Source organism: Durio zibethinus, chromosome 14 (assembly GCF_047325235.1).
Source record: "Durio zibethinus cultivar Kanyao isolate XHJ-2024 chromosome 14, ASM4732523v1, whole genome shotgun sequence".
NCBI lineage: Eukaryota > Viridiplantae > Streptophyta > Magnoliopsida > Malvales > Malvaceae > Durio > Durio zibethinus.
In genome coordinates this window covers 23,809,516-23,834,765 of record NC_143175.1, presented here as the reverse complement: position 1 = coordinate 23,834,765, position 25,250 = coordinate 23,809,516, and the positions used below count along the sequence as shown (strand labels likewise).

The window sequence follows — 25,250 nt, the reverse complement described above, 5'->3', positions numbered from 1 at the left end:
AATTAATGTTTTAAATTATGAATGAGAAAAAATGTTTAAAAAAAATCAAGAATTAATGATGAAATTTATTATATTTCTAACCATGTTGAGGGTATAGGGTGCCTTTTTGCTTGAATTAACTCTAAAATTTTTTATGAAGGCATGTTGATATGAGTGATAAAGAGTTTAATTTTTTTTAAGTAAAATTTTGATTTTAAAATTTTTAAATAAAAAAATGAATTTGAAAGAGCTTATCTCATTTATTAAATTTCAATATGCGTTTTTAAATGATTTAATTCTAAATTAATCGAGCTCAAAGTAATTATCGAACGTCGAAAGTTTCAAACAAAAAAAAAAAATTTCAAAAATTTTCCTTTTTAAATTTCAATGTGTGTCTTTAAATGATTTAATTTTTTGGATATATAAAAATTCTATCTCGTGTCCTATCTTGGTCCATAATAAACATTTTAAGAGCGTTGGTGGGTTAGGTGAAGCCTGGCTCATAGCACCTGGAAGAGTAAACAAATTCAAACCGGTTCAACAACCAAAAATTAAATTATCAACAACTTTATGTTTACTCTAATCACATATTGCCATTGATTTTCAATGTTATTGCTTTCCTACTTTTGTTAAAAAAAAAAAATCGTGGGATTTGCCGACTGATATTTAGATTAATTGATGTGAGGTTTCTGATAATACTTGAAGGTTGTAGATTTAAATAAAATAATATTTTTCAACCAAATGAATATAAAATAGAAAAAAATCATTAGTCATAGATAAATTAATTATAAGATCCACAATTGAAAAAAAAAGGATAATATTTTTATTTTCCATCAAAGTTTTTTTTTTCTCCCTTTTAATGATGTGAATGGACATAAATGTCAAAAATTCTAAATCAAAATTCAAAAACTTTTCAATATATATTTAAAAATATTATAGTGAAAGAATAAAAAATAATTCTTTTAAATATGACTGTTTGAAAAATATCGAATTAGAATGACATGTACATTAAAATAAAAATATAATAAAAATAGATGCGTGATAATTTGAAATAGGGAAGGAGTGCACAAAATTGAGCATTTTTAATGAATATTTTATGGTAAAAAAAAAAAAAAAAAAAAAGAGCATTGAATTCCTGCTTCGGAAAGAGACCTTAGCTAGCACTCATTGTAAATGAATATTAGGAGGAAAATTTACATAAAGTGGGCCCTAAGTTTCTAAATTGCATGTACAATTTTGTACAAAACAAATGAAATGGGCAGAGCATGAACTTCTCAATGATGACACGAAATTCAAATCTTGAAAAAAAATTCAGTCTATCCATTGCTATTTCATAGGGTAATCTTATATCCATGCTGATCCTGGTATGATTATGTTCTATCATCATTTTATTTTGTTTGGTGCACTTGAACCGAATTTCTTTTTCTTGGGTTAGGCCTATTTCTTTTTAAGACTAAAACCATAAAACGATAAAAGGAACTAAATCTAATTGATATTCATGTAAATCTAATGCATGCACTAGGTTATGACTTTGATTACTATTTGATTTTTTAAGTAACTAAGTCATCATCTACCAAAATAATTTTACTTTTCTTAGTACAAAGTATCATGATATTGGAATTTTAATCATATATAATAAATTTGGTAAATTCCAATTAAGTATCTCAAAACACTTAATAATAATTAATTATTCTAATATAAAATACCCATATCACAATGACCCAAAATGTAATTTGAATTTTGGGTATATTTTAAAATTTTTTTTCAGTTTTTTTTTAGACAATTTTAAAATCATATTTCTTCACATTATTTGATTGGTCAAAAAATTTCAGGAAATCCAGGAATAAACTTCGCTGCAATAGGGATACCAAAAAAAAAAATAAAAATCCAGGAATACACTTTGCTGCAATAGGAATACAACTGGATTTGGATCCTGGATTTGTTGGCCAGCAACTCAACACGTATCACTTTCCCTGTCAGCTCTTAAATTACGCACATTGCTAGTTCTGTAATAACCCAGAAATAAAAAAGTTAAGGCCAACATCTTCCCCCAAACCCAAACCACACACACAAAATACAATCAAGGTCGTTCAATGGAACAAGATGATCTAATCGGATGGGCTAGATTAAGTTTGGGCAGTGAAGTTTGGAGCAAGGGATTTTAGCTCTTTTATTACTTACTAGCTTAATAACGTTGTAAAGAATTGCGTGTTTGTTCGGGCCGTCAACGGTCTTACCGACAGCTTTAATGTCACTGTTCGCTTTTTGCAGTGTTAGAATTGGATTTTTCTGCTTTCATTTTTTTTTTAATATAAATTTTCACAAATCATTTATAGGCAAACTAGCAAAATGATACGAGCGCACACTTTTTTAGGAAAATACAAAGATATATAATTTTCCTATCTTATCTAATGGGGTAACTTTCGTCCATGGTTTTAAAGTATTTTTATTTAGTTTCATTTTAATTTTTAATTTTAAATAATTTCATTTGAATTCATGATTTTTAAGTGATTTTATTTTATTATTTTTATTAAATTAAACTAAAATATGAATCTTAAATATGTTTATCAAATACTGCTCTTAATCAAAAGTTATGATTTTTTTTATAGATTATTGAAAAATATATCCCACCTAATTTTTTTTATTTTTTGTTTCAAAAGAGACGAAATCCTACAACAAAAAAAAAGGGGGAAATTGAGATTAAATCTCAACTTTTATATCTTTTTTTTAATTTTTTTGATCAATAAATCAAGAAATTGAAGATAATTTCTTTTATATTATGCTTCTATAGGAATTTTACATATTACTACATATCAAAGAAGAGAAGAATGTGAAAATATATGAGAATATTTTTTTGAAAAAAAATGTGAAAAAGAAAAGAAAATAAGAAAAAGACTTGAATCGGGGCTTAATTGCAATTGAACCATTCTTGAGGTGCCCAAATCACAACACTTCTTAGAAATGATAAACAAACAATGAGAACAAATTGAAAATTGGGATTCCAATTATGCTTAGAAACGTAAGTTAGGGATTTGAACTTTTTTAGTTTTATAAAATAAGGTACTACTATTTAGAAAAAAATATTATTTTATTCACGATTTATTGCTTTAACAGCAAATCACCGGTTCGACTGACTGCATTTTAATCCAATCTTCTAAGTTTTGAGTACTTTCAAAATCCACCTTCTAAATCACCCCCTCCTTTTTACAACGGCGATCGACAGAATGGATTAGTATCTTAAATTACTCAACTACCCTTCAATTTATTGCTCCGGTCAGGGTTATATATATTTTGGTCTTCCATCTAAAAACTTTTACAAAGTTATTTTTAATAGGAAAATTTTAATAAATTTGAGGTTTAAATTTAAATATTTATAATTTTTTGTAAAAAAATAAAAATATTGAAAATGGGAATGTTAAGAGCTTATAATTACTTAGTAAATAACTTAGAGCTGGAAGAAAGGTGTTTTTTTTTTTTTTTAAAAAAAAGAGTTAGATGAAAGCTGGATATAGAGAGAAAATAAAGATATTATTATCAAATTTCATGAAAATTGAAAAGTCTTATTCAAGCTTAAATTTACAAGATGGATTTTTTATTTTAATAATTAGAGTTTAATTTTTAATAATCTCAAACATATAAAAAAATTATGAGTTGAAAGTTTACATAAAAATATCAAAATGAAAATGATAATGTTGCCTTCTTACATTAATTAAAATAAAAGTATTACTATTATTAATTCAAGACTATTTTTTTCTCATTGTACTCTTATAAGTATTTGAATTAATATACTTTGCTTAAATTGTCAAATAAGAAAACAACAAAATTGTGCCCACTTTCTTTTTCCATATTTTAGTATAAGCAAACCCTAAATGCCAATTTTTAATTTCTATTATTATATTATTCTTAGGCGCAAAGCTAAGCAAATTGATATAGAAAACATAAAGTCATTTTCTAATAAGGGTAAATTGGGGAAAAAATGAATGAAAGGCATTCTAGTAATTGACTTTGTTTTTATAGCCTGTGGAGTCCAGACAGACAAGAAAAAGACTTTAGTTTTCTCAGTTTCTTTTCCCTCGTCCATTAATGGAGGGAAGTTTATAAAATCCCTATTTCTCTCTGTTCCTCTCTCTCTCTCTCTCTCTGTCCAAAGGTAAAAAGAAAAGAAAAGAGCTACACCACTTTCCGTTTCTGGCTCCATTTGAAGGAAACCTGTATTTGTTTCAAATTTCACCTTCTTTTTCTTTTCTCTCCGCTTCTGAAAAAGGCTTCCCAACAAAATACGCTCACACGCAACTTTGTCTTCTTAAGAAGAACCCCATTTTTGGTTTGCCATTTTCATAATGGAAGAAAAGGAGAGTACGATATCTGGGTCACTAGGCAACTCCGACACTGACTCACCACCTGCACCAGTGAGTAGCCTGGTGTTGCCCCAGGTCATGAACATGGATATGCATATGAACATCAACATGAGCTTGGAAAGAAGCCTTGGTAGTGCAGCAACAGAGACAGCAACAGCCGGGGGAGTAGGAGCAGGAGGAGCAACAATAACTACAGCAACAGCAATTCCAGGATCAGGTGGAGGAACACTAGGGAGTCCTGGAAGTGGACTTACGCTTGATTCTTTAGGAAAGAAAAAGAGAGGGAGGCCAAGAAAATATGATGCAGATGGGAACCTTAGGTTACCATATCAACTAGTGACAACTTCACCTCCTGGCTTCACTTTTTCTCCTTCTTCTCCTACTGAGTTCTCCTCTTCCAAGAGAGGTAGAGGTAGGCCTCCTGGTTCTGGCAACTGGCAGCTTGTTGCTTCTCTAGGTAAAGTTCAAGAGAGTTAGACTTTTTGTTTTTTTGTCTTTAGTTCCATACATAGTTCTGCTTGGTTCCCGAGAAAGTGTAGAAACTAAAAAAGCAGAAAGAAAGCATGGTCTTGTGATTGGTTGCATGTCTTTTGTTATATTCACTCTTTTTCCTATTCTGGGGAAATAGTACTCAACTTACATACCAAAGATAATTGAAAAAATAAAAAATAAAAAACGTAATCTCCAATGGAAGCAAGAATTATAGCCTTAAAAGACTTATCCTTTTTCAGTATTTTTTGTTTCTCTAATTCTCACCGAACACATTGTGGGTAGTTGATTCATGCTTTCTTAGGGAATTAGATGATTAAGTATAAATGGTGGGTTTTGCACATTAATTATGGTATCTAAAGAAATTTAACTTCGGAAATAAATCCCAAGTTGGTGAATTTTGGGCTCATTACAATTTGGTTTTTATTTTCATGAATCAATTCGTATCTGCTTTGGGCATTAATTACAATATATATATATATATATATATATATATATATATCTTAAATCTGGACAGGTGAGTTGTTTGCCAACACCGCTGGAGGGGACTTCACGCCACATGTGGTCACAGTTAATACTGGGGAGGTAATTTCCAAGAGTGGAAAACATGAGAATTGCTAATTGAGAGTAATTTATACATATTTCAGATCCTCCTGTATTAATTCCTTCAATTTGCATGACGGGAGACATTACTTTCTTAATTACAGGATGTTGCAGGAAAAATCCTTTCATTTTCTGAAAAGGGTCCTCGTGGGATTTGTATTCTGTCAGCAAATGGAGCTGTTTCTAATGTCACTATTCGGCAACCTGGTTCTTCTGGTGGGATTTTAACATATGAGGCATGATTGTCTACCTTGTGCTCCGATTGATGTTATCCCTTACTGTTTCAACATTGATATTTATAAATTTCATTGCTCCCCTAATTAGAAAAAGGGTGATTCCAAAGGGATGCATGTCCCAGACAGCGTGGTACATTTACCATGGCACGCATTAGTTTAAAGAAGTTTCTATAACAGCTCTAGTTAAGTTTATTGTTTTTTTCATACATCCTAAAATAAGGAATACTACAACTAAATTTTTCATGTTTTTTTGGTTGCTTCAGCAAATTTCCAATTAATTTTCATGCATATTTATCCAGTAGTTTTAATTTTGAGGGAAATGCATGTCCCATTAGATGTTTAAACATCTCATAAACCAGTGATCATTGTTCTCCGACAGTTAACTACTCTCAACTCATTTGGTACGTATTTATAGTTATGCTTTACAACATTTTGATTTATAGGGGTTGTTGTTTCCTTAAAGCACACAATGTTTCATGTTGCAATAGTTTCCAATAGTTTATTAGTAGTTATTTATCTATATATATATATATATATATATATATTCTCACAATTAGATTTTTCAGCATCACTTAAGTTGAAAATTGAAATTGCTTTGCAGGGTCGCTTTGAGATATTGTCCTTAACTGGTTCATTTACAGTCAGTGACACTGGTGGTGTAAAAAATAGAACTGGTGGGTTGAGTGTTTCATTGGCTGGCCCAGATGGTCGAGTAATAGGTGGTGGACTTGCTGGTATATTGGTGGCTGCTAGCCCTATACAAGTAAGTCCTTTGCTCTTTGTTACTATATCATTTTGTTGGCTATGATAGTTTAGTTAGGTACCATTTGCCATATCAAACGATGTCTCAAATCTACTCTCTCTAGTTCTGTGCTTTGAAATTTATATGTTCTAATTAGACTACAGCAAATCAAAAGGCGTTTCTCCCTGAAATGAAGATTTAAGCATATATCATCATGTTTCAATAAATTTATTTCTACTAAATTAAAGCTGTATACATCGAGTGATATAGTTCTATTTTCTTTTGCTAGATTGTGGTAGGAAGCTTCATGCCAAATGGTTATAAAGTGCATAAAAGGAAGCACCATCGCGAGCACACGGTGGCTTCCACGGTTGCTGGTGCTCCTTCAGCCACGGTGACAGCAGCAAGGGTAATCGCAGAAGGAAAACCTGGTGGTGAGAACTGTATGACACCAGCATCCCCCTTTCCAGGGGAAAACCTTGGGGAAGCAGATAATAACACAATTAATAAAAATATAGCAAATGCTGCACTCTCTCTTGTTGCTGGTTGGAATAATGGCTCAGAACCCACATCAATCCATCGGCCATACCCTGATATTAACGTGTCTGTGCCTAGTGAATAAGGTGTCCAAGGTTTGTATGTTTTCCTGATCTGCTGATAAACATTTTCTATACCAATTTCAACTGTTATATTTATAAGCCCTTAAAAATCTTCATTTCAGGTTTACTTTTTAGAGTCTTGGAGGCTTGACATGATAATTAAACTCATCGAAACTAATTTTATTCACATTATCATTTGTAACAATTAGATTTAGTGAGAAGCAAAATTTTCTGCAATGTGTGTATGATGTCTGATAGGCAGATGGAACTTTTCTTTTTTCCTTTTGGTGGAGGTCAGAGAGCTAGGTTGTTAGAGCATGTTTATCTACAGAAGGACTGATACCCAACTTCACTAGATGTAGACGGATTCATGATCAATTACTTTGTGTTGGTAATATTTTTATTGTTGTTCACTGTTGCATGCATTTTTATTTTATAAAAATATATATGCAGGTTGAGGTATATAGTGCTGCATTGTAATGAGATTCTTTTTTTTTTTTTTTTGGGGCCAAAGCATTGTAATGTGCTTTTCCCATAAAAGGATTGCCTTCAAATTATGATCAAATTTGCCATTATATTATAGACCATGTTGGATTTCGTCACTATACTTCACTTTCATTCAATTTTATCATTATATTTTTAATTTTATTGATTTTAGATAAAACTAATGAAATTAAAAAAAATGTACTATTATTTTTGTCAACCCTCATAGTATTTGATAGTTATTTTAAATTATAATTATTACGAAATCAAATCGGATCAAATCTCATAAAAAACAATGCTTATTTTTTTTTCATTTACTATTTGCATCAAGTCTTAAGAATATTTATGAAATATTTCAATATTTTGACAAAAGTTTAAAAAAATTAAATACTAAAAAAAATCAATAAAGTTATCAAACCAATCTTTGTGTTTTGCACTAAGACTAGCCAGCGGCCCAATCTAAAGGAAAATGTTTTGTTTTTTCAAAAAGAAGAAGCAGAAACAAAAAAAAAAAACCATTGTCAAAATTTCCCTTCTTTCTTTCTGAAAAAATCATAAAAAAATTGTGCTGATCTTTTGGATTAATTAAAATACTTCTAAAGTAGAAATTCAAAATTTTAATAATGTAAATCAAGAATTAATGTAGAATAAATTTCAGGGTAAAGGTAAGCTATTATTAATTTTATTGATTAAATAATTAGAAAAATTGTTCATAAATTTCTACTGGCATTGATTAAAGTGTTATTCGTGACAAAGAATTTATAGATACCAAAAAAATTATAGCAATTCCTTTTGGTATGTGAAAAAGTCTTATATTTGTTTAATTTTTCTCAGATTTGATAAGAAAATTTGTCAAATAAAATTTTTAATCATAAATTATTGTTTTTAAAATGACGGTAACAAAATTATATAAATAGTGAATGATCATATAGCCAGGAATTTGTTCTCAATTTTTCTTGTCTTTGAACATCATGGTCGACTTGGTCAACTGTTTTCAATGCCAAACGAAATCTAAATCAAATTAATTAATGTCCCTAGAATTAAAAATCCATCTGATCCCAATCTAACAACAATAAATTCACTTAAATCCTTGATCTTTGAAAAAAAAAACATGCTTTCTCAATTTTAGACATACAAGAACGTAAAATTACACGTGGCAAAAAACCAGTGGCATGTGAAACCTTTCCAGCTCCAGCTCGCCATACTTCTTTCCAGTTTCCAGCACTTTCTAGAATCTAAGTTCGAACATGCATCCCCTTTCACTTACTTTGTATACTTAAACTCTTATCCAAATAATTCATCAGACAGAAACATAAAGAACAACGAAGACACTTCAGACAGGAAAAAGAAGCCAAGTAAAAAAATGAAACCAATCGACGACAACAAGGAAGACAAGAAAGCCGCCAAGGTGATCCAACAGTTAGCCGCGACGAAGAGGGTCGAAAGAAAGTTGAAAAGACAGAAGTGCCCTCTCGGAACATAGACACATTAAGTACGCAGAGAGGAAGTTAGTGGGCAAAGGGGTCTAACAGATTGAGCGACACCCTGCTGATGGGATTGGGATTGGTCGGCCACCGCCAAAGTCAGGTCATGGCGGGAAGTACACGTGGGAAGGACAGGATGACATTGCGGAGAACGAGCTGATGCCGGTGCCTGCAGCTATTGATGAGAAGGATCCTAACTATGTGGATGAGAAGGAAGAACAGAGGATTTTGAGGGGCGAAAAGAGCGACGTGGCTAGGTGTTATGGTCAGGCCCTGGTGTGCTCTAGTCTTGACATGATTGATCCTGAGTCGAGTAGTGGATGAGACTTTGTAGTCGGGACAATGGTCTTGGAGCTATGTGCGGGTATTTAAGTACAGAAACATGTTGCTAATATTTTGTACGAGCAGTGTGAGTTCTAGGCCCCAAGATGTGCAAGCAAGTGGGAGCCAGTAGATGGGTGCCCTGCAACTAGGTAGTAAGTCAGATGCTATCGGTTGAAGTCGTGTATGGACGCCCTCGAGGGGATTGATGGAACAACAAGCAGAATCAGAGAATTATGGTGATCAAAAGAAAGTCACAGGGCTCTGAATTGGTTGAAGAAAGGCCTTGAGATGGCTAAAGAGAAAAATGTTCTTATTTCAAATATTCTTATGATTCATGATGTAGGAGGATAACTTGTGTCAGCTCTTTATCACTTTCTTGGCTAGTGGATAAGCGGGGTCTAGCTAGTTTAAAGTAAGTTACTTCTAGACATATGTGATATTTAGGTGGGCAGGCATCATCGAGTCATGAATGTAACATAGTGTTTTTTTAGGTCATGTTAAATCCAAGGACGTTTAAGGTCGACGGGTCTCGTATCGTGTCTTTATGTTGAATCATGAGATTAGGCGGTAGCATTCATTGTGCCTTTCAGTTTTCTTTTTTTGAGCCAGAAGGATTTTGGGATGGTGTTTGCGTATGAGGGACACCATCAAGCTTGAGGGATGAGAGGGCTAGTAGACAAGCACGCTGTCAGATTTTTGTGATCAATTAGTAGAGGTGTGTTACGGTTGGGGTAGCACATATGAGTTTCCCGAGGTGGGATGGTATTGAAGTTGAGTATCCATTATGCATATGGGCATCCTAGAATGAGGCTAAAGATTGAGGCCCTAAGATATGAATTTTATAGGATGAGATGAGCCTAGTGTGGCTTTGGGCTGGCTGTTCAGCATTGATGTTGAGTTTTTGAGTTTTAAGCATGAGAGCTTGCGTATGATACAAGCAGACATGGTGTTAGGTTCTCACCATGCCAGAACACGATAATACTACAAGAACTGGGGCTGTAGGCCCCTATGAGAATTCGAGAATTAGTGCTCAAGAACTTGGTGCCTACGGGCATAGAAGGGCGTTCAGGGCTACCCTGAAATTTATGGACTGAGAATTATGATAGGAGTTGGGTTTCTTCCTATTATGTTTGGGAATGTTGCGTGCAATCCTATGGAGTTTGAGTCAAGAAAAACTTATAAGTATCTAGCTTGAGGGATCGAAAATGATTTGTCCATTGAAAATGGACTCAAGAAAGACTGATATCGACTATGAATAGTCTTGGTGCCGTATGAAAGTGTGATTTGGTATAAGGAACATGCGGCTTGTGACATTAGGGTTGTGGTTGGTGAATTGGAAATGGCTAAAGCCATTGAGGTTGAGAAAGGGTTGCTAAAGTTGAGGTTGATCCTTAATTAATTGATATGGTACTTTTTATTTTTTTATGAACATGTTTATTACTTGATTTTTTTTCTTTTGCTTTCTTTTTGGAGAAAAAAAAAGTGTAAAGACTAATGAGCAGCATGCTGGCTAAGTCTGGATTTCATTGAAGTGTTAGTGCAGTCTGATTGGGGTGGTTTTTTCTTTAAAAGTGCCATAGTTTGTAGTTTGGTAAGCAAAAATTCAATGCAATTCAACCATTTTTTAAATGTATAGAAAGAAAATTATTGTTTGGACTAAAGATGACAGCCCAACCTATACCCTGCAAATTTTAACCCGACCAAACTTCCTAAGGTTAATTCTTTTTTTTTTAAATCGATTTTGGGTTGGGTTGAGTAACAATAAAAAAAATCAGAGTCAGGTTTTAGATAAATCTATATCGATCCTATCTATATATATTTATATAAAATTTTAATTAGTTAATTAATTTTATATTTATATATATATATTTATATATATTTAATTTTATATTTTTATTAAAAATAATATTTTATTAATTTTAGATTTGATTGGATACGATTTTATAAAATATAGGGTCAAGTCGAATTTGGATATTAAAAAATAAAAAAATTAAACTAAAATAAATTAATTTATTGTTAATATAAAATCAGATCGAATTCAAGACGAGTAAAATCCAACCTCGATTAACCCGTTGCCATCTTTAGTTTGAATTGTGTCCATTAAAATATTTTCATCTCTTTTTTTTTTCATAAAATCTCATCCTTTTCTATATTTCATCCTTGAAAGTACAGTGCAGGGACAAAAAATCCCTGTCATTTAAAATTTTTTTGCATTTATCTTTTTTATTTAAAGTTTTTAAATAACTTTGTTAATTTAAAATAAATAAATAAAATTTATAATTATATAATAAATTAATTATTAACTAAATAAATTTTTTTGGTCAAAATAAATAAATAAATAACTAAAACTAAAAAAAAACATAAAATAAATAATAAAATAATAAATCCTATTATAGAAATATTAATAAATTAAGAAAAATATATATCTTTAGAAATAATATAAGTTAAGTAAAATAGATAACTACATAAATAACAAAAAAATTAGTTTTTTTTTATATGAGTAAATGTATTATTAATTTTTAATAAATAATTACTATTTTGATATAAAATTTATTACATAATAAATAAATACAAAAAATATATATTTTAATTTATTTTAATTTTATTATTATAATAATTAATCTCATCTCTATCATTATTATTCAAATTAGAGCTAAGATTGTAACAAAGAATAATATAATAAGTAATTCAATTATACCGTTTGTGGGTTTAGCTGCTGCGGCCCGACTTGGCCCTAATGGCCTAATCCAAGAACAACCTGATAACTCAAATTCAAGTCGGGCTAGCCGAGTTTTTCTTACAGACGATCGAGCACACTCTCGTCCTTAGGCCTATATTGAATTTGAGTTCCATAATTAATTGAGTATTTTTTAAAATGCTTTTCTAATAGCCATCTGAATTTTCTTAATAAACAAACTAAAACAAGTAGTTAGACTTTGATTTTTTTAATGTTTTTATAACTTTTAAAATTTTAAAATTTTTATCGGCCAAAAAAATTATTTTTCATTAAAAATATTAATATATATTATTTATTATATTAATAATAAAATTTATTTATTTATTAATTTATTATATAATAATATTTATTTATTATATTAAATCAACAAAGTTATTTAAATATTTTTAAATAAAACAATAAAATGAAAAAAAAGAAAAATTTCTCAAGTAATATAATTTTCATCTTAAAAATTAAAATTAAAATAATTTAATTATTATTATTTGTTTTTGCATTAAAATAATATTGAATAAATAAATTATTAAAATTTATAGATTTTTTAAAAAAAAATTAAGTAGGTGAGGTCAAAGATGCAAAGATTTTCTTACTTCTCCGAAGATTTGCTCTCGCTCTCTTTCTTCCAACCGAAGCCTCTTTCATTCGCTCCTTCCAACGGCTATATCTCCTGATTTTCATCCTTCCCGCACTCATTCTCTTCCTTCCAACCAAAACTTCTGTACTCTCCGATGACTCTAACTTCTCCATTCTCTTGTTTCTACCTCCGCCCATCTCCAATCTACCAAACCACCGTCCGCTCCCTCGCCAAACAATTCTTGTCCTTCCTTTCCACCTTGTCTCTACATACAAAATCCTAATCAACGACAACAAACCTCTCTTTATCCTTTCTTCGATACTTTCCGACTCTGCATAACTTGTATCGAATTCATCTCTTCGCAGTTATCTGGCGGTCCAGAGTTTAAAAGTCGTTTACTGTTTACAAGCCTGTACGATGAGGGAGAGAGCGAAGCGTTTAGGGTTTTGGAGAGGCATTGAGTGAAATCCGATTCAGAAGGTAAATTCGATGTAGGTGGTGGTGATTCCAAGTTTGGATCTATCGCGGTCGAGGCGGTGGCTTCCGTTGTGAAAACTTTGACCATGGGACAGAGTAAAGACTGTGGGAAATATGAAAGAGTTCTTGCTTTGGAGCAAGTTAGGCCTTGCAGGCATTCAATTTCTTGGTTTTGCATTAATATTTTCCATTTTTTGAGACATTTGTAGAGTAATTCTGTTTGGTTTATATATCATTGTTCTTTTACTCAGTTATTTCTTCTAACCCAGCCTTGGACTACGAAAGAATTAAGTTGCCGCGTAATTTGAGATCTTCAAAATATTTTTCCTGACTTGTTTCCAGTTGTTTTGCACATCACTTTGCATCACTCACTCGTTTTTAACCTTTTATTTGTTTATTTTACTAACGTAAGTTTTTAACTATCTCACGGCTTCATAACTAAAGTTTATCTTTGACATTTGATTAACATATTTGTTAGCTGGTTGAGATGGATAATAGTGCAATAGAGTTTGTACAACCTACTGATTATTGTGCAATAAATGTCGAGATGATGCTACAGGTTTTTGTAGTACTCTTGCAAGACATTTAAATGACATGGCAGGCGATTTTCATCAGTTATATTGCTTGACTACTGGCTGTTTTGTTGTGGCATGGACATATACCTATTTCATTTATTTGGATAAGATGCCCTGAGTTATTATCTTAAATTTGGTAGAATTTCCCAGGCTACAGTCACCGTTGATCTAATATTGAGGCTTTATGCAACTGGGCTAGATTTTACTGAGCAAGATGTTAAGTGGAAATGTGATGATTTTTCCACTCTCAAAGGTGCAGAAGATGATTCTGCTATTAAAGTTTTGTTTCTTGAAAGGGATAAGCTTCACAATTTTCTTTGACAAAACCTCATATGTTTCTTTGGCACTTTCACCCATAGCTTTACAAATGACGAAAGAGATTTCCAATCAGCTTTCATAGTTATTAATGTGAGGTTTTCGAAACAAGTTATAAATATTTTTATGATATCTGGTGGAATTTTTTCGATCCTTGCATCATTTTGGGGTAAATAAATCTGTATTCACGAGTCTTATATGGTGATTTACGCTGGTCTTCAGTTTGAAAATTCTTGTGAAGTTGGAGATTTTTCCAGGCTGACTAATGTGTAGTTGGTTGCAATTGGTAGGTCAGAAAACTTCTACAGGTTAGCATGTCTTCTACATTTCTTCTTTTCCCTATTTTCATTAATGTATTAAGATTATGTTGGCTCCTTGCAGTGATTTTCAGTCAGAGTTAGCAGATGTCATTCCAGTCACTAAGACCTCTATTGCTGGCACTAGAATAATAGGACGGCTAAGTGCTGGTCAGAATTTTTAAGACTTTCTTGATCTTATCTGAGGTGTGTTGAAATAGATTGCAAGACGTGCTGCATGAAATGCAATAACTTGTGGAAGAAGCTAACTCTATTGGCTATCAAGGAAAGCCTCCAGTCATCAAGAAACCCTCTTTTTGTTCAAGATACAGAAAGGATAAATTACTTAACATCTGAAGTTGAAAAGTTGAAGTTATGCATACATATTTGTCGGAATGAAAATCACTTATCTGCATATGTTTTTACCTTACGAAATCAAACCTTTGAGTAATATCAATAGAATGCAGGTGTTTGATTCAGTTGAGGCTGACATTGCTATTCCATGGAATTGCTTTTGAATATCAAAATTGGATTGTGCAAGTCTTTGAGGAGGGTATGTAAAAAAGGTATTTGAGAGAGCATTATATTCATACGATGCATCGGGATATTCTACTCATATCGAACTGGCATGGTTTCTCACTACTCAAATTGATTTAATGCCCCTTTAAATCTGTAGCTGTTGAAAAGAGACTACTCGGTTACTTAATTCTTTTTTAGACAATTTCTGGATTGGCATGATTAGTGTATGCACGTATTTATGTAGACAAGAGGAAAGAAGGTATTAATTTTTGAGGGGATTTATCCAGGTCCGGATGCTTGTTTGAAAACATTGCAGCGTAAAGCTTTGATGATTTGGCCTTTGGTGTCAAGTGTTTATATCTTGCATCTGTTCATTCTAATTTGCAAAGTCTTCGCCACTGGCTAAAAAACAAACAGCTGAAGAGGCAAAGCAAGCTCATACAGCTGTGCAAGGGGAACTGACTAAGAAGCTCGAAGATGCAGAGAAGAAAGCAGAACGGCTTAAAGATTCTGTGCACAGGTTTGTTATTAATACCATGATATCCAAAATGAAATCCTTGGTTGATAACCACCGTTTTTGGTTGGATTGGTTATGGTTACATTCCTTGTTTATGGTGTCTCCGCTTCTGCTTTTCTTGTGTATGGCCAATTTTTCTTTGATTTCAGATACATTGTAAAATTCATAAAAATGTGGATGTAGAGGATAGTGCTCCCTCTTTATGTTGTATGCTGTTGTCTTCTGTGAAAGTGTCAAAGAGGGCAATTGCCATAATTTTAAAGCTGGTTCAGCCATTTTATTTGTATTTGTTTTATTTTTTCCTTTGTTAATTTTATTTAAAATGGTCCTTCCAGTTGTTTGTAGATTTTTTTTGGTTCTATATGCTTATGACTAATGAATGTTTGTTCCAATTTTCATTTTTGAAATTTGTTCAGCAGCTTCTTGCATATCAGGAAATTAATCATGTGTACCCGGATTTTTGTCAAGGAGTGTAAATTAAAGTTATGAATTAAGTATTACAAGATGTTTATGCCACAGAAGATAGTCCTTTAGAAAAGCAAGAATTTTAATTAGAACGGGAAGAACACTAAGGGCTATTGTGATTGAAGCTCTGAAGGACTGTAATCAGTGCTTGTCTGAAGCTATATCTATTATGGTAAGGTAATGAGTTCTGCATGGGCTTACTTGTTTATTTTTCATACTTGTTGATATAACCCTTAATTGTGATTCTGTTGCTTCTTTTAGAGATGAATTCAGGGGTAAATATTATTTAAATAGAAAAATGTCTATGGTGAAATGCGTAGCCCTGGAACTGCAGCCTGCCATCAACTAGCTGCTGCTTATTGCTTACATGCACTATTTACCCAGAAAGCTGAACCAAACTCAAGAGGTATTTTTGTATAAATGCAGTCTCCAGATTTGACCAATTAGTGTTTAATGATTCTTTGGGAAATGCCTGGCCAATCTGGGAATGTAGGAGGCTTAGTCATGCACTTGGTGTTTCTCTAGTAAATGAGTCATTCATTACGAACTTATCAGAGCATTGTGTTGGAGGTTCCAAATCCATTGATTTCTGGATACATTGTCTAAGCCGGTCTCAACCAAGGCTTCTTGGGTTCCAACAGAACCTGCCATGTTACTTCAACACTTTCACTCATGGCATTAAAAACATGAAAGAGATTTCCGAGCAGCTGTCACCGTTGACAATGTAAAACAGATTGTGTCTGAACTCATTGCAAGTTTAAGTCCTATGAGCTTTGAAGTAACTGCTACAGCCTGTAATTTTTCTTTTTTTTTTTATAAATTAAATTTTGCCCTTGACTAAAATGTTCAGTGATTTGCCTGTTGCTCTCCTCACAGGATCCTGTGTGCGGTCATTCTCTCTTTCTTGCGGGTAATGTCTACTATGATTTGTGTGAAAGTGAAAGACATTTCCAGTGGACAATTATTTGAGGTTGAGTTCAAAATTTTGCATGATCTAGCATCATTTTTTTCTTCCCTTAAAATTTTTCTATGGCATAGGTGCCATACATCCATGTACATAGTTATACATGTTTTTAGGTTCACATGCATTAAAATATTGAGGACTCTAGTTAAATAGTAAATTGCAAATATCCAGGCTTTTTGGATTAAGTACTTAATTCTTTTCCTCTTTTCTTGGTTTATATTTTTAACAGGATTGTATGCTGTGATCAAAAGTAGTACACTGGTTGATGCTATACTTTGTACTCAGCCGTGAGGTTCCTATACTTTTCAAAAGGTTGAATTTTTGTTACTACTCTGACCTTTTCTTCATGCTTGCGCAAGTATACTATAGTTTTATTTAGATTGAAATTGGATTAATTGTTTAAATAAGATATACTTTTGATTAATATTTTTTTATGTTACTTTTACCTTTAAATCAATCATCTCCTCATTCAATAAAAAACCTCCAAAAGACGGAAGTACTCGAATTGTTTTAATGTATGGGTGAGAGAGACAGAGAGATGGGTCCATTTTTAATGTAATGATGATGATGGTTCATGAACATGCAAAAGTCAATATTCTAATAAAGTAATTGAACTGGGATGATTAACCTAAATGAGGAAGCTACACGACTTTGTTACTACTCTTATTTCACACGATCCAGGAACTTTCATAATGTTGGCGTGATTCTATTTGAGCAACTGATCTGGAAATTGTGGGACAAAGGGAATAACAAATTTCAGATAATTAACATTAATATAGAATTTTGACTTTTTTGCATAAAAAAAAAAAAAAAACCTTTAATTTATCCTGAAGTTTACAATTAATTTTCTTCTCTCGATTATGAAATATATAAGCAGTGCATAATTTTTTTCTCTTTAAATTTAGCTTTTGCACATGCAAAACAGAAAAAAGGAAAGGCCTTGCCGACTGCAAATATAGTCATGGGTTTTCTTAAATATAGTCATGCAATCAGATTATATTTCTTCATTAAATATCAAAATAATAACAACATTAAAGTAATTAATCGCAAAATCAAACTAAACAACCATATATGTCTAGAACCGAATTCATGAATACATATTTGTACATGTAAACAACATGGATATTTTTGTTTTTTGGGAAATTTATACTGATGAAAACGACAATGGAGTTTGGAATTAATGGAGTAGTAGTAGTAGTGGTAGTTTCTTGCACTATCAAATTTTTTAATAGTTGCTAAGAGAAGCATATTTTGAGTGTATCTTTGGTTACCTAGTGTAGATAATAAATCAGGACAAAAGCATAATGTGACATTACGTTCAATTGTCATAGTATTGGGCAGTTCTTGAAGGAAAATATTTTAGCATTCATATATATATACCCAACGTTCAACCTTAATCCCTAATTTAATTACCTGCAATTTTATGTGCAAGTGACGAGGAAAGGAAATTCTATTCATAATTGTTTAAAATTTTTATTATTACTTAATTTTGTTAGATCTTTCTTTTTTTTAAAAAAGATAAAAATATTTTTTAATATAACAAAAATTTTACAATATAATTTTTACATAAAACAAACGGTGTACATCTATATATATATATATATATATAAAATATTTTAACTAAGCTTTTATCCCCACTAATTAATCTTCCAAGTTCCAAAAATTGTACCCTCCCTTCTGAGTTTGTAACTTAATGTGAAGGCGATTAAAAAGGCATCCAAAGAAGAAGCATTTGTAGTTGGAAATTACGCATTTTGTAACCTAATGTGATTAAATGAAATTACGGAACGGCCTCACATTTGTAGTTGGAAAGTACACCATCGTTGTAAACTATTTACTCCCTCTGTTTTATTATTATTATTTTTTACAATGTCTTAATGTTATAACAATGGAAATAAATAAGAAAGATAAAATTTAAAATCACAACAACCAGAGAAGACAGAGCTTACACAAGACATTGTTCTCTCTCGTTTTGTTCTCGCTTTTTTTTTTTTTTTTTCTCATTTTCGAACTTGTTTATTCAAGTCTTCTGCGTCTGCTTCTGTTTTTCTTCCAAATAACAGAAGCAGAAAAAGGGTATAGCTGAAGAAATAAAAAAATTGTTTTCTTCATCAGGATTTTAATTTTTCTTTGTTTGAGTAATGTACATTTCTTAGCAGCTGGTTAAGATTAAAGGTGAAGAGAAGGTTTTAGCTTGGGAGGGGGGTGTCTAAGTCAGTGACTGGCAATTTTCCAGCTAGCTCTACCTCCATTGTTTTGCGTGAACCAGAAGCAAATTCAGAAAGAAAAAAGGAGATGGGAAATATTCCATCTCTTTTGTCGAAGAATGTCCTTTATTTCTAAGCAGATCTAGTGGGTTGTTTACTTGTTTTCAAAACCTGTGTACAATCATCTTTCACTCTTGTTCTTAGCTTCCCATTTGATGCTCCTCTGTTTTTGCTTTGTTTTTTAATCAGTTTTTTAACAAGGAAAAAGCTTGGAAATGGATCGGCTTTCTTCGAGGACTATTCTTTCTGATACATTCCAGGGGACGAGAGATGATTTCTCCACGCAAATGGCATTGATTTGGGGTCAGATAAAAGCACCACTGATCGTACCATTGTTGAGACTTGCGGTTATCATTTGTTTAATCATGTCTTTGATGCTTTTCATTGAGAGGGTTTATATGGGCATAGTCATTCTGTTGGTCAAGCTCTTTGGTCGAAAACCGGAGAGAAGGTACAAATGGGAAGCGATAAAAGATGATGTTGAGTTGGGAAACTCAGCTTATCCCATGGTTTTAGTTCAAATTCCAATGTACAATGAAAGAGAGGTCCTTTTCTTTCCCTTTTTTGTTGACACAAGATTACAGCATTTTCTTTGTTTAAAAGCTTTAATGTTTAATGTACAATTTTTTTTAATTAATAATGCAGGTTTATCAACTGTCAATTGGAGCTGCATGTGGCCTCTCATGGCCTTCTGATCGGATCATTATTCAAGTCCTTGATGATTCAACTGACCCAACAATTAAGGTAACCCCCCCAAAAAAATCAAATTTTAAAAGACAATATGAGTTTTACTAACAAGTTTAGTGAGAATTATAATGATGTTAGGTTGTCTTGTTTTCTTGCATGAAAAAAAATTACAAAAAAAACGAAGGACTTGGTGGAATTAGAGTGCCAAAGATGGGCAAGCCAAGGCATCAACATCGAGTATGCAATAAGAGACAATAGAAATGGGTACAAAGCAGGCGCTCTTAAAGAAGGCATGAACCGCAGCAACGTCAAACATTGTGATTACGTAGTAATTTTCGACGCTGATTTTCAGCCTGAACCTGATTTCCTCTGGCATACCATTCCATTCCTTGTTCACAACCCTGAATTAGCTTTGGTTCAAGCTCGTTGGAAATTCGGTAATTTCGCGTAATCAACTGTTTAATATTACCATTCCTAGTATTAACAAATCCATATCCCTTTATTTACCGTTTAACAAAAACAAAACCTGTTCTGTTCTTGGTTTTTTCCTTACAAACTTAATTCAGATAAACGTTGTTAAAACGATTATATTTTTGAAAACTGTCAGTGGTTGGTCTACTAGGGTATGGATAGGTGGGTCCCCACCCTCGTGGACCAATCCGCGGTCCAGTCCTTGCTGGCTTAACAGAGATTTGGACACCTGCGTGCTTTATATCGGCGGGAAAAATGAGGAAGCTATTTCTAGACGTTGTTTTTTTGTTCCATTTTATTTTGTCGGACACTCCTTGGAAGCAATGAAAATGCACTGGAATTTGTCATTTGGGTGATTATTTTAACTTCCGAGGAGTGATCCTGCTGTAGAAATTACCACAATTCTGAATGTTATTAAGTAAACAATTAACAATTTCATGGGACATGGCTTCTTTTTATTGATTTTTGGCGCTTAGAGAAATTGCTAGAATTGCCAAGGACAGTCAGGATAATTGGTGCGAGTGACATACGAACATGGGGCAGAGTTTGGTGGGTTAATTGATGAGTTTTATCTCAGCAAAAAAGAGGCCTGAATCAATAAAATGGACCCAAATAAGTTAGCTAATTAACCTGGGAGTCACTTTTTAGCTGAAAAAAAAGCTGCTAGAGTCCCTAGTATTTACGTGGTTACGAGGTGGCACATAGAGTTTGGGCGGATCTGCCCTTGGGAAGGGCATGTTTGGGCCTAAAGAATAACTAGAGGGTTATTTACTTATCTTTGTCTTGAACAGAAAAAACTTCTTCTGATATTCCCTGGAGCTGCATGTGCAAAACTTGTAAGTGGTGGGACCTCCAGCCTTATTCATTATCCTTGTGTACCGACATTTGATTTTAATTGCCCCATTGATTTCATCCTCGTATGACAGCTGAGATGCTAACATGGAAATGGTTTTCCAATGGTTTTCCGGGTTCGTTTTTTTCTTTTCTTTTTTTTTTTTTTTATATACAGTGAATGCTGATGAGTGCTTGATGACGAGAATGCAAGAAATGTCACTGGACTACCATTTCACCGTCGAACAAGAAGTGGGTTCTTCCACCTATGCCTTCTTTGGCTTCAACGGTAATGAAAAAAGATTCGTTAAACGGAATTTGTTATAGCTGAAATGGGTTAAACTTTTCTTTAACAACGATTAAAATTTAATTCTAATTCTCTATTGGTTAAACTAGTATAGGAACTGCAGGAGTGTGGAGAATTGCTGCTTTGAATGAGGCGGGAGGATGGAAAGATAGAACCACAGTGGAGGATATGGATTTGGCAGTCCGAGCTAGTCTTAAAGGCTGGAAATTTCTCTACCTCGGAAGCCTGAAGGTACTGTCCTGAGTTCTATGTATCCTGTTTTCTGGATGTATCTGCTGAACTCAGATGAAGTAGTCACACCATTGATATCGGCTTTGGTTCACAGTTCTAGACATTGCATTGTGTTGGCCCAATACTACACTTTACAGCTTAACTACCTTATTTATTTTGTTGACTCATAAGAAATAATGTTAAGAAATTTTATTTTACTGCTTGACTATAGGTGAAAAATGAATTGCCTAGTACCTTGAAGGCTTATCGCTATCAACAGCACCGGTGGTCTTGTGGTCCTGCTAACCTTTTCAGGAAAATGGTTATGGAGATTATTACAAACAAGGTTAGCTACTTAAACTGATTAATAAATTGAGGAGTTAAAACACTAGAAATTTATGGGCTCACTCTTTATTTTTTGCCCTTTGTAAAATTTACTGCAGAAAGTTTCCTCATGGAAGAAGGTACATGTAATCTATAGCTTCTTCGTGGTTAGAAAGTTTGTTGCCCACATTGTTACATTCATCTTTTACTGCGTTGTGTTACCTGCAACTGTTCTTGTACCTGAAGTTGAGGTTCCAAAGTGGGGAGTTGTTTATATCCCTTCTATTATTACCATTCTCAACACAGTTGGAACTCCAAGGTCTGATTCTTTTGAATTCTGTTTCCTTTTTTTTCAATCCTTTCCATTGTTTGATATTATTATTCTTTCATAAATTGAAATAGAATTTTAAAGTCATCATTGGAAAAACCAAGTTTGATTAGATATTATTATTCTTTCATAAATTGAAATAGAATTTTAATGTCATCATTGGAAAAACCAAGTTTGATTATTCTGTGCATTAAATGCTTCATTTTAAGTTTTCCCGGCTAACATAAAGCAATTTGATGTGTAAATCGACTGTCAAGAAATCAGGTTTTCCTCCCAAATATTTCCAGGAAAAGATCTAATCCTTATTCACTGATTAATATTTACTTTATATATTTCTGTTTCAGGTCACTTCACTTATTGCTTTTTTGGATCCTCTTTGAAAATGTCATGTCATTGCATCGGACAAAGGCTGCTTTCATTGGCCTGTTAGAGGCTGATAGGGTAAATGAATGGATTGTGACTGAGAAACTAGGAGATGCTCTCAAGGCTAGAGCAGCCACAAAAGCACCCAGGAAACCTCCTTTATTTACATTTGGAGAAAGGTACGCTATCAAATAGAAACTGCTATAATTACAACCTTGACTTGTAATTCAAATTAGCCTAATACTGAGAAAAAAACACATACATACACACTTGTGTAACCATTTGTCAGTATCTAATTTAAAACTCTCATTTCGCGTTTAAATGTTGGCAGACTCTATTTATCAGAGCTTTGTGTCGGAGCTTACCTCTTCTTCTGTGGCTGCTATGATGTTGTGTTCAGGAAAAACCACTACTTCATATATCTTTATGCCCAAGCAATTGCCTTCTTTATCATGGGATTTGGATATGTTGGCACCATTGTAATCAACTCTTAGTGCAACCTCCTAACGTAATCGTTGGTGTAATTCTTTTGGCTACTAACGCCCTCAGCAGTTCTTTCTCTACTCCAGCAACCGAATATGTGGCTGGCGGTTATGTGTAGGGACATTTCCCTCCAATTTTAGTTTTGTATAAAAGGATAGGAAAAAACGCTTATACTTTCAGGTTGAGTATAAGAATTCAAGCAAGTAACTCGAAACAAGTTAGTTCTCCTGTGAATATCCAAGAAATTAAGGAAAATGCAGAACAGATGTTGTTATGGTAGAGCATCATACGGAGAAGGATCAAATGAAGGCAGCTTCTAGGTTTAGACCCCAAATAGATATAGGAAAGATTTTGGAGTGAATTGTTTGCTACTTTGATTTCTTTCTTTTTTTCTTTTTGTAGCTCTTCTTCTTTTCCTCCTCTTTCCCATTCTGTTGTGTTTGGGATATATTTGAGAAGGACCAAAATAATAGGAAAAGAGTAGTCTTCACAGTTGATTCTCCATTCATCTCTCTCTCTCTCTCTCTGCGTGGAAGCATAATCCAGATAAAATGCTGATATGTACACAACTACAGATAACATATTGTTGATTTTTCCTGCGAGAAAAAAAGTACTGCCACCCTGAACCTACCATGATAAAACAGGTAAAAATTCCAGTTGAATGACAGAAAGAAGAGAAATCAGGGAGAGTAGTTTTTTTTTATTAACACATCTCTCACGAGCAGTGATATCTAAAGGTTGGACTGAAATGATTTTAGATTTCAAGACCAACAAATACAAAGTCAATTGGATTAGATTAAGTTCATTCAAACTATATTCTTCTTGTAATTTATACTTATTTGAACAAAGGATTTTAGGTCTTTGTCCAGTACATATTTTTTTGAATTGATTCAAGCATGTTTATCTACATCGAATCAAATAAATTTAGGAAAAATTACATTCTTACTTGTCCGTATAAATATACAATGAATATAAGGCCATGTGGCTCCCTTATCTCTGTTGTTTTTCTCACTTTCTGTTATCGTATCAGAGCTTTAACCACTATAACAAGCGATGACCACTTTCAACTCAACTCAAACTAACCTTCCATTATAAGTAGGATCAAGTGTGGTTTTGGTTTGGGAGTAGTAAGTAGTTGATACACAAGCCAGATGAAACTTTGGTATATTTAAGTGCCTTTCCTCAAGGGCCGACACAATCAAAGTCGCCAACAACTCACATTTATCATGTATCATCATTAATGATTCGATCAACTGGAGAGGACTTCAAATAAAGTGAAGTGATATAATGAATTTAAAAGCTCAAAAACATTGGTTCTCAATCTCGGTGGTACCATGCCGGCTTCTCTGTGGTTACGTCATGCAACTTATCACTTACTTGTCTTTCTATGGATGCCCTGAAAACAAATTGGGATCTTGGTTATTAGACGGAAACAGAAAAAGATCACATTTTGTGGCACTTGACAAAACCTGTGGATTCTGATCACCTTTCACCAGTGAGACCTGGCCTTGTACAATTTACCAGCAAAGTGACAAGATTTTAAGGAAATAAGGAAAAGATAAAAAAGTGAGACATTCTGCTTGTTGGGTAAAAAAAGGTGGAAAATGGGCTTTCTTTGATGATGTAAATGCCCTTATAGGTTTCTGATGGGCTTACTTGGTTACGGTTGGTCTATATCTCTAACTTGTTCGCCCAAGTATTTAATTAAATCATTAAACAGGGTTTTATAGAGTCGAAATCGGTTCTGGTATACTCTAACATGGCAAGGCGTGTCACAGTCACTGTCACTGTCACTCTTCTCTCCAAATTCTCCTTCACATCCCAGAAGAAACTCCAAACTCCCTCCCCCCCCCCCCCCTCCACTGTCTTCACCTGACAAAACCCAAACTGGAGAAACCCCAACAGCCAACACCGACAACAAGAATGACAGCTTTATTCATAACCATGAATGCCACCAACATATTCAAAAGCTTTCAGCTTTTCTCCAACCGGGCGAAACCAAAGCTGCTCAAAACCTCAAAAAATCTCTATTGGCTTCACCATCTGATCTCTTTCACTCTCTTCTCTGTTACCTCACATTTCCTTAAAACTCATTTTATTCAGATACCCATATTTTTACAAATCTCATAACATCTCTTTATTTATTCAAATTTTGAATCAAAATGTCCATATTTTTACAAATGAAATTTCTGCATGATCTAAATTATAAATGGAATCAGAATGCAACGCAATTTAGAACCCAATTT

The 25,250-nt window shown here is 33.1% G+C and overlaps 2 protein-coding genes, 1 long non-coding RNA gene and 1 pseudogene across 15 annotated transcripts; all 4 read left to right on the top strand.

Moving 5' to 3' along the window:
* Window positions 1-4,024: 4,024 nt before the first annotated feature.
* Window positions 4,025-7,419, top strand: LOC111295164 (AT-hook motif nuclear-localized protein 1-like). Its single transcript, XM_022888552.2, has 6 exons — window positions 4,025-4,794; window positions 5,344-5,411; window positions 5,534-5,665; window positions 6,267-6,428; window positions 6,697-7,039; window positions 7,129-7,419. The coding sequence occupies exons 1-5, from the start codon at window positions 4,320-4,322 to the stop codon at window positions 7,027-7,029; spliced, it is 1,170 nt and encodes a 389-aa protein (XP_022744287.2). The 5' UTR covers window positions 4,025-4,319; the 3' UTR covers window positions 7,030-7,039; window positions 7,129-7,419.
* A 756-nt stretch (window positions 7,420-8,175) lies between these two features.
* On the top strand, window positions 8,176-10,844 carry LOC149515166 (uncharacterized; annotated as a pseudogene).
* A 1,774-nt stretch (window positions 10,845-12,618) lies between these two features.
* LOC111295334 (uncharacterized) lies at window positions 12,619-17,157 on the top strand. Of its 9 annotated transcripts, none has more exons than XR_016327811.1 (4): window positions 12,619-14,258; window positions 14,354-15,307; window positions 15,724-16,739; window positions 16,963-17,157. It is a non-coding gene; the product is annotated as an uncharacterized LOC111295334 (long non-coding RNA). The 9 variants fall into 9 exon arrangements; XR_016327808.1 differs by having other exon boundaries at window positions 12,619-14,280; XR_016327813.1 differs by having other exon boundaries at window positions 12,619-14,821; window positions 15,075-15,307.
* Window positions 17,158-18,623: 1,466 nt separating this feature from the next.
* On the top strand, window positions 18,624-23,511 carry LOC111295308 (glucomannan 4-beta-mannosyltransferase 9-like). 5 transcript variants are annotated; one of them, XM_089744001.1, is made up of 11 exons: window positions 18,661-19,085; window positions 19,202-19,545; window positions 19,646-19,744; window positions 19,872-20,124; window positions 20,950-20,994; window positions 21,168-21,278; window positions 21,391-21,527; window positions 21,739-21,852; window positions 21,950-22,149; window positions 22,503-22,700; window positions 22,853-23,507. In XM_089744001.1, exons 2-11 carry the CDS (start codon window positions 19,216-19,218, stop codon window positions 23,013-23,015), a joined length of 1,650 nt encoding a protein of 549 aa, XP_089600127.1. In that variant the 5' UTR covers window positions 18,661-19,085; window positions 19,202-19,215; the 3' UTR covers window positions 23,016-23,507. The 5 variants fall into 5 exon arrangements, with proteins under 5 accessions (XP_089600128.1, XP_022744472.2, XP_089600126.1 ...); XM_089744002.1 differs by lacking the exon at window positions 20,950-20,994 and having other exon boundaries at window positions 18,624-19,089; window positions 19,190-19,545; XM_089744000.1 differs by having other exon boundaries at window positions 18,656-19,545; window positions 22,853-23,511.
* The last annotated feature ends 1,739 nt before the right edge of the window (window positions 23,512-25,250 follow it).

What these genes read in the sequence shown, in the direction of transcription:
- LOC111295164 (XM_022888552.2), top strand. Translation starts at nt 4,320, where the DNA reads ATGGAAGAAAAGGAGAGTACGATATCTGGGTCACTAGGCAACTCCGAC. An exon ending in TCACAGTTAATACTGGGGAG is followed by an intron (nt 5,412 to 5,533) that starts GTAATTTCCAAG and finishes TCTTAATTACAG; the next exon opens with GATGTTGCAGGAAAAATCCT. An exon ending in GTGGGATTTTAACATATGAG is followed by an intron (nt 5,666 to 6,266) that starts GCATGATTGTCT and finishes ATTGCTTTGCAG; the next exon opens with GGTCGCTTTGAGATATTGTC.
- LOC111295308 (XM_089744000.1), top strand. Translation starts at nt 19,216, where the DNA reads ATGGATCGGCTTTCTTCGAGGACTATTCTTTCTGATACATTCCAGGGG. An exon ending in TGCCTTCTTTGGCTTCAACG is followed by an intron (nt 21,279 to 21,390) that starts GTAATGAAAAAA and finishes AAACTAGTATAG; the next exon opens with GAACTGCAGGAGTGTGGAGA. An exon ending in AACACAGTTGGAACTCCAAG is followed by an intron (nt 22,150 to 22,502) that starts GTCTGATTCTTT and finishes TTTCTGTTTCAG; the next exon opens with GTCACTTCACTTATTGCTTT.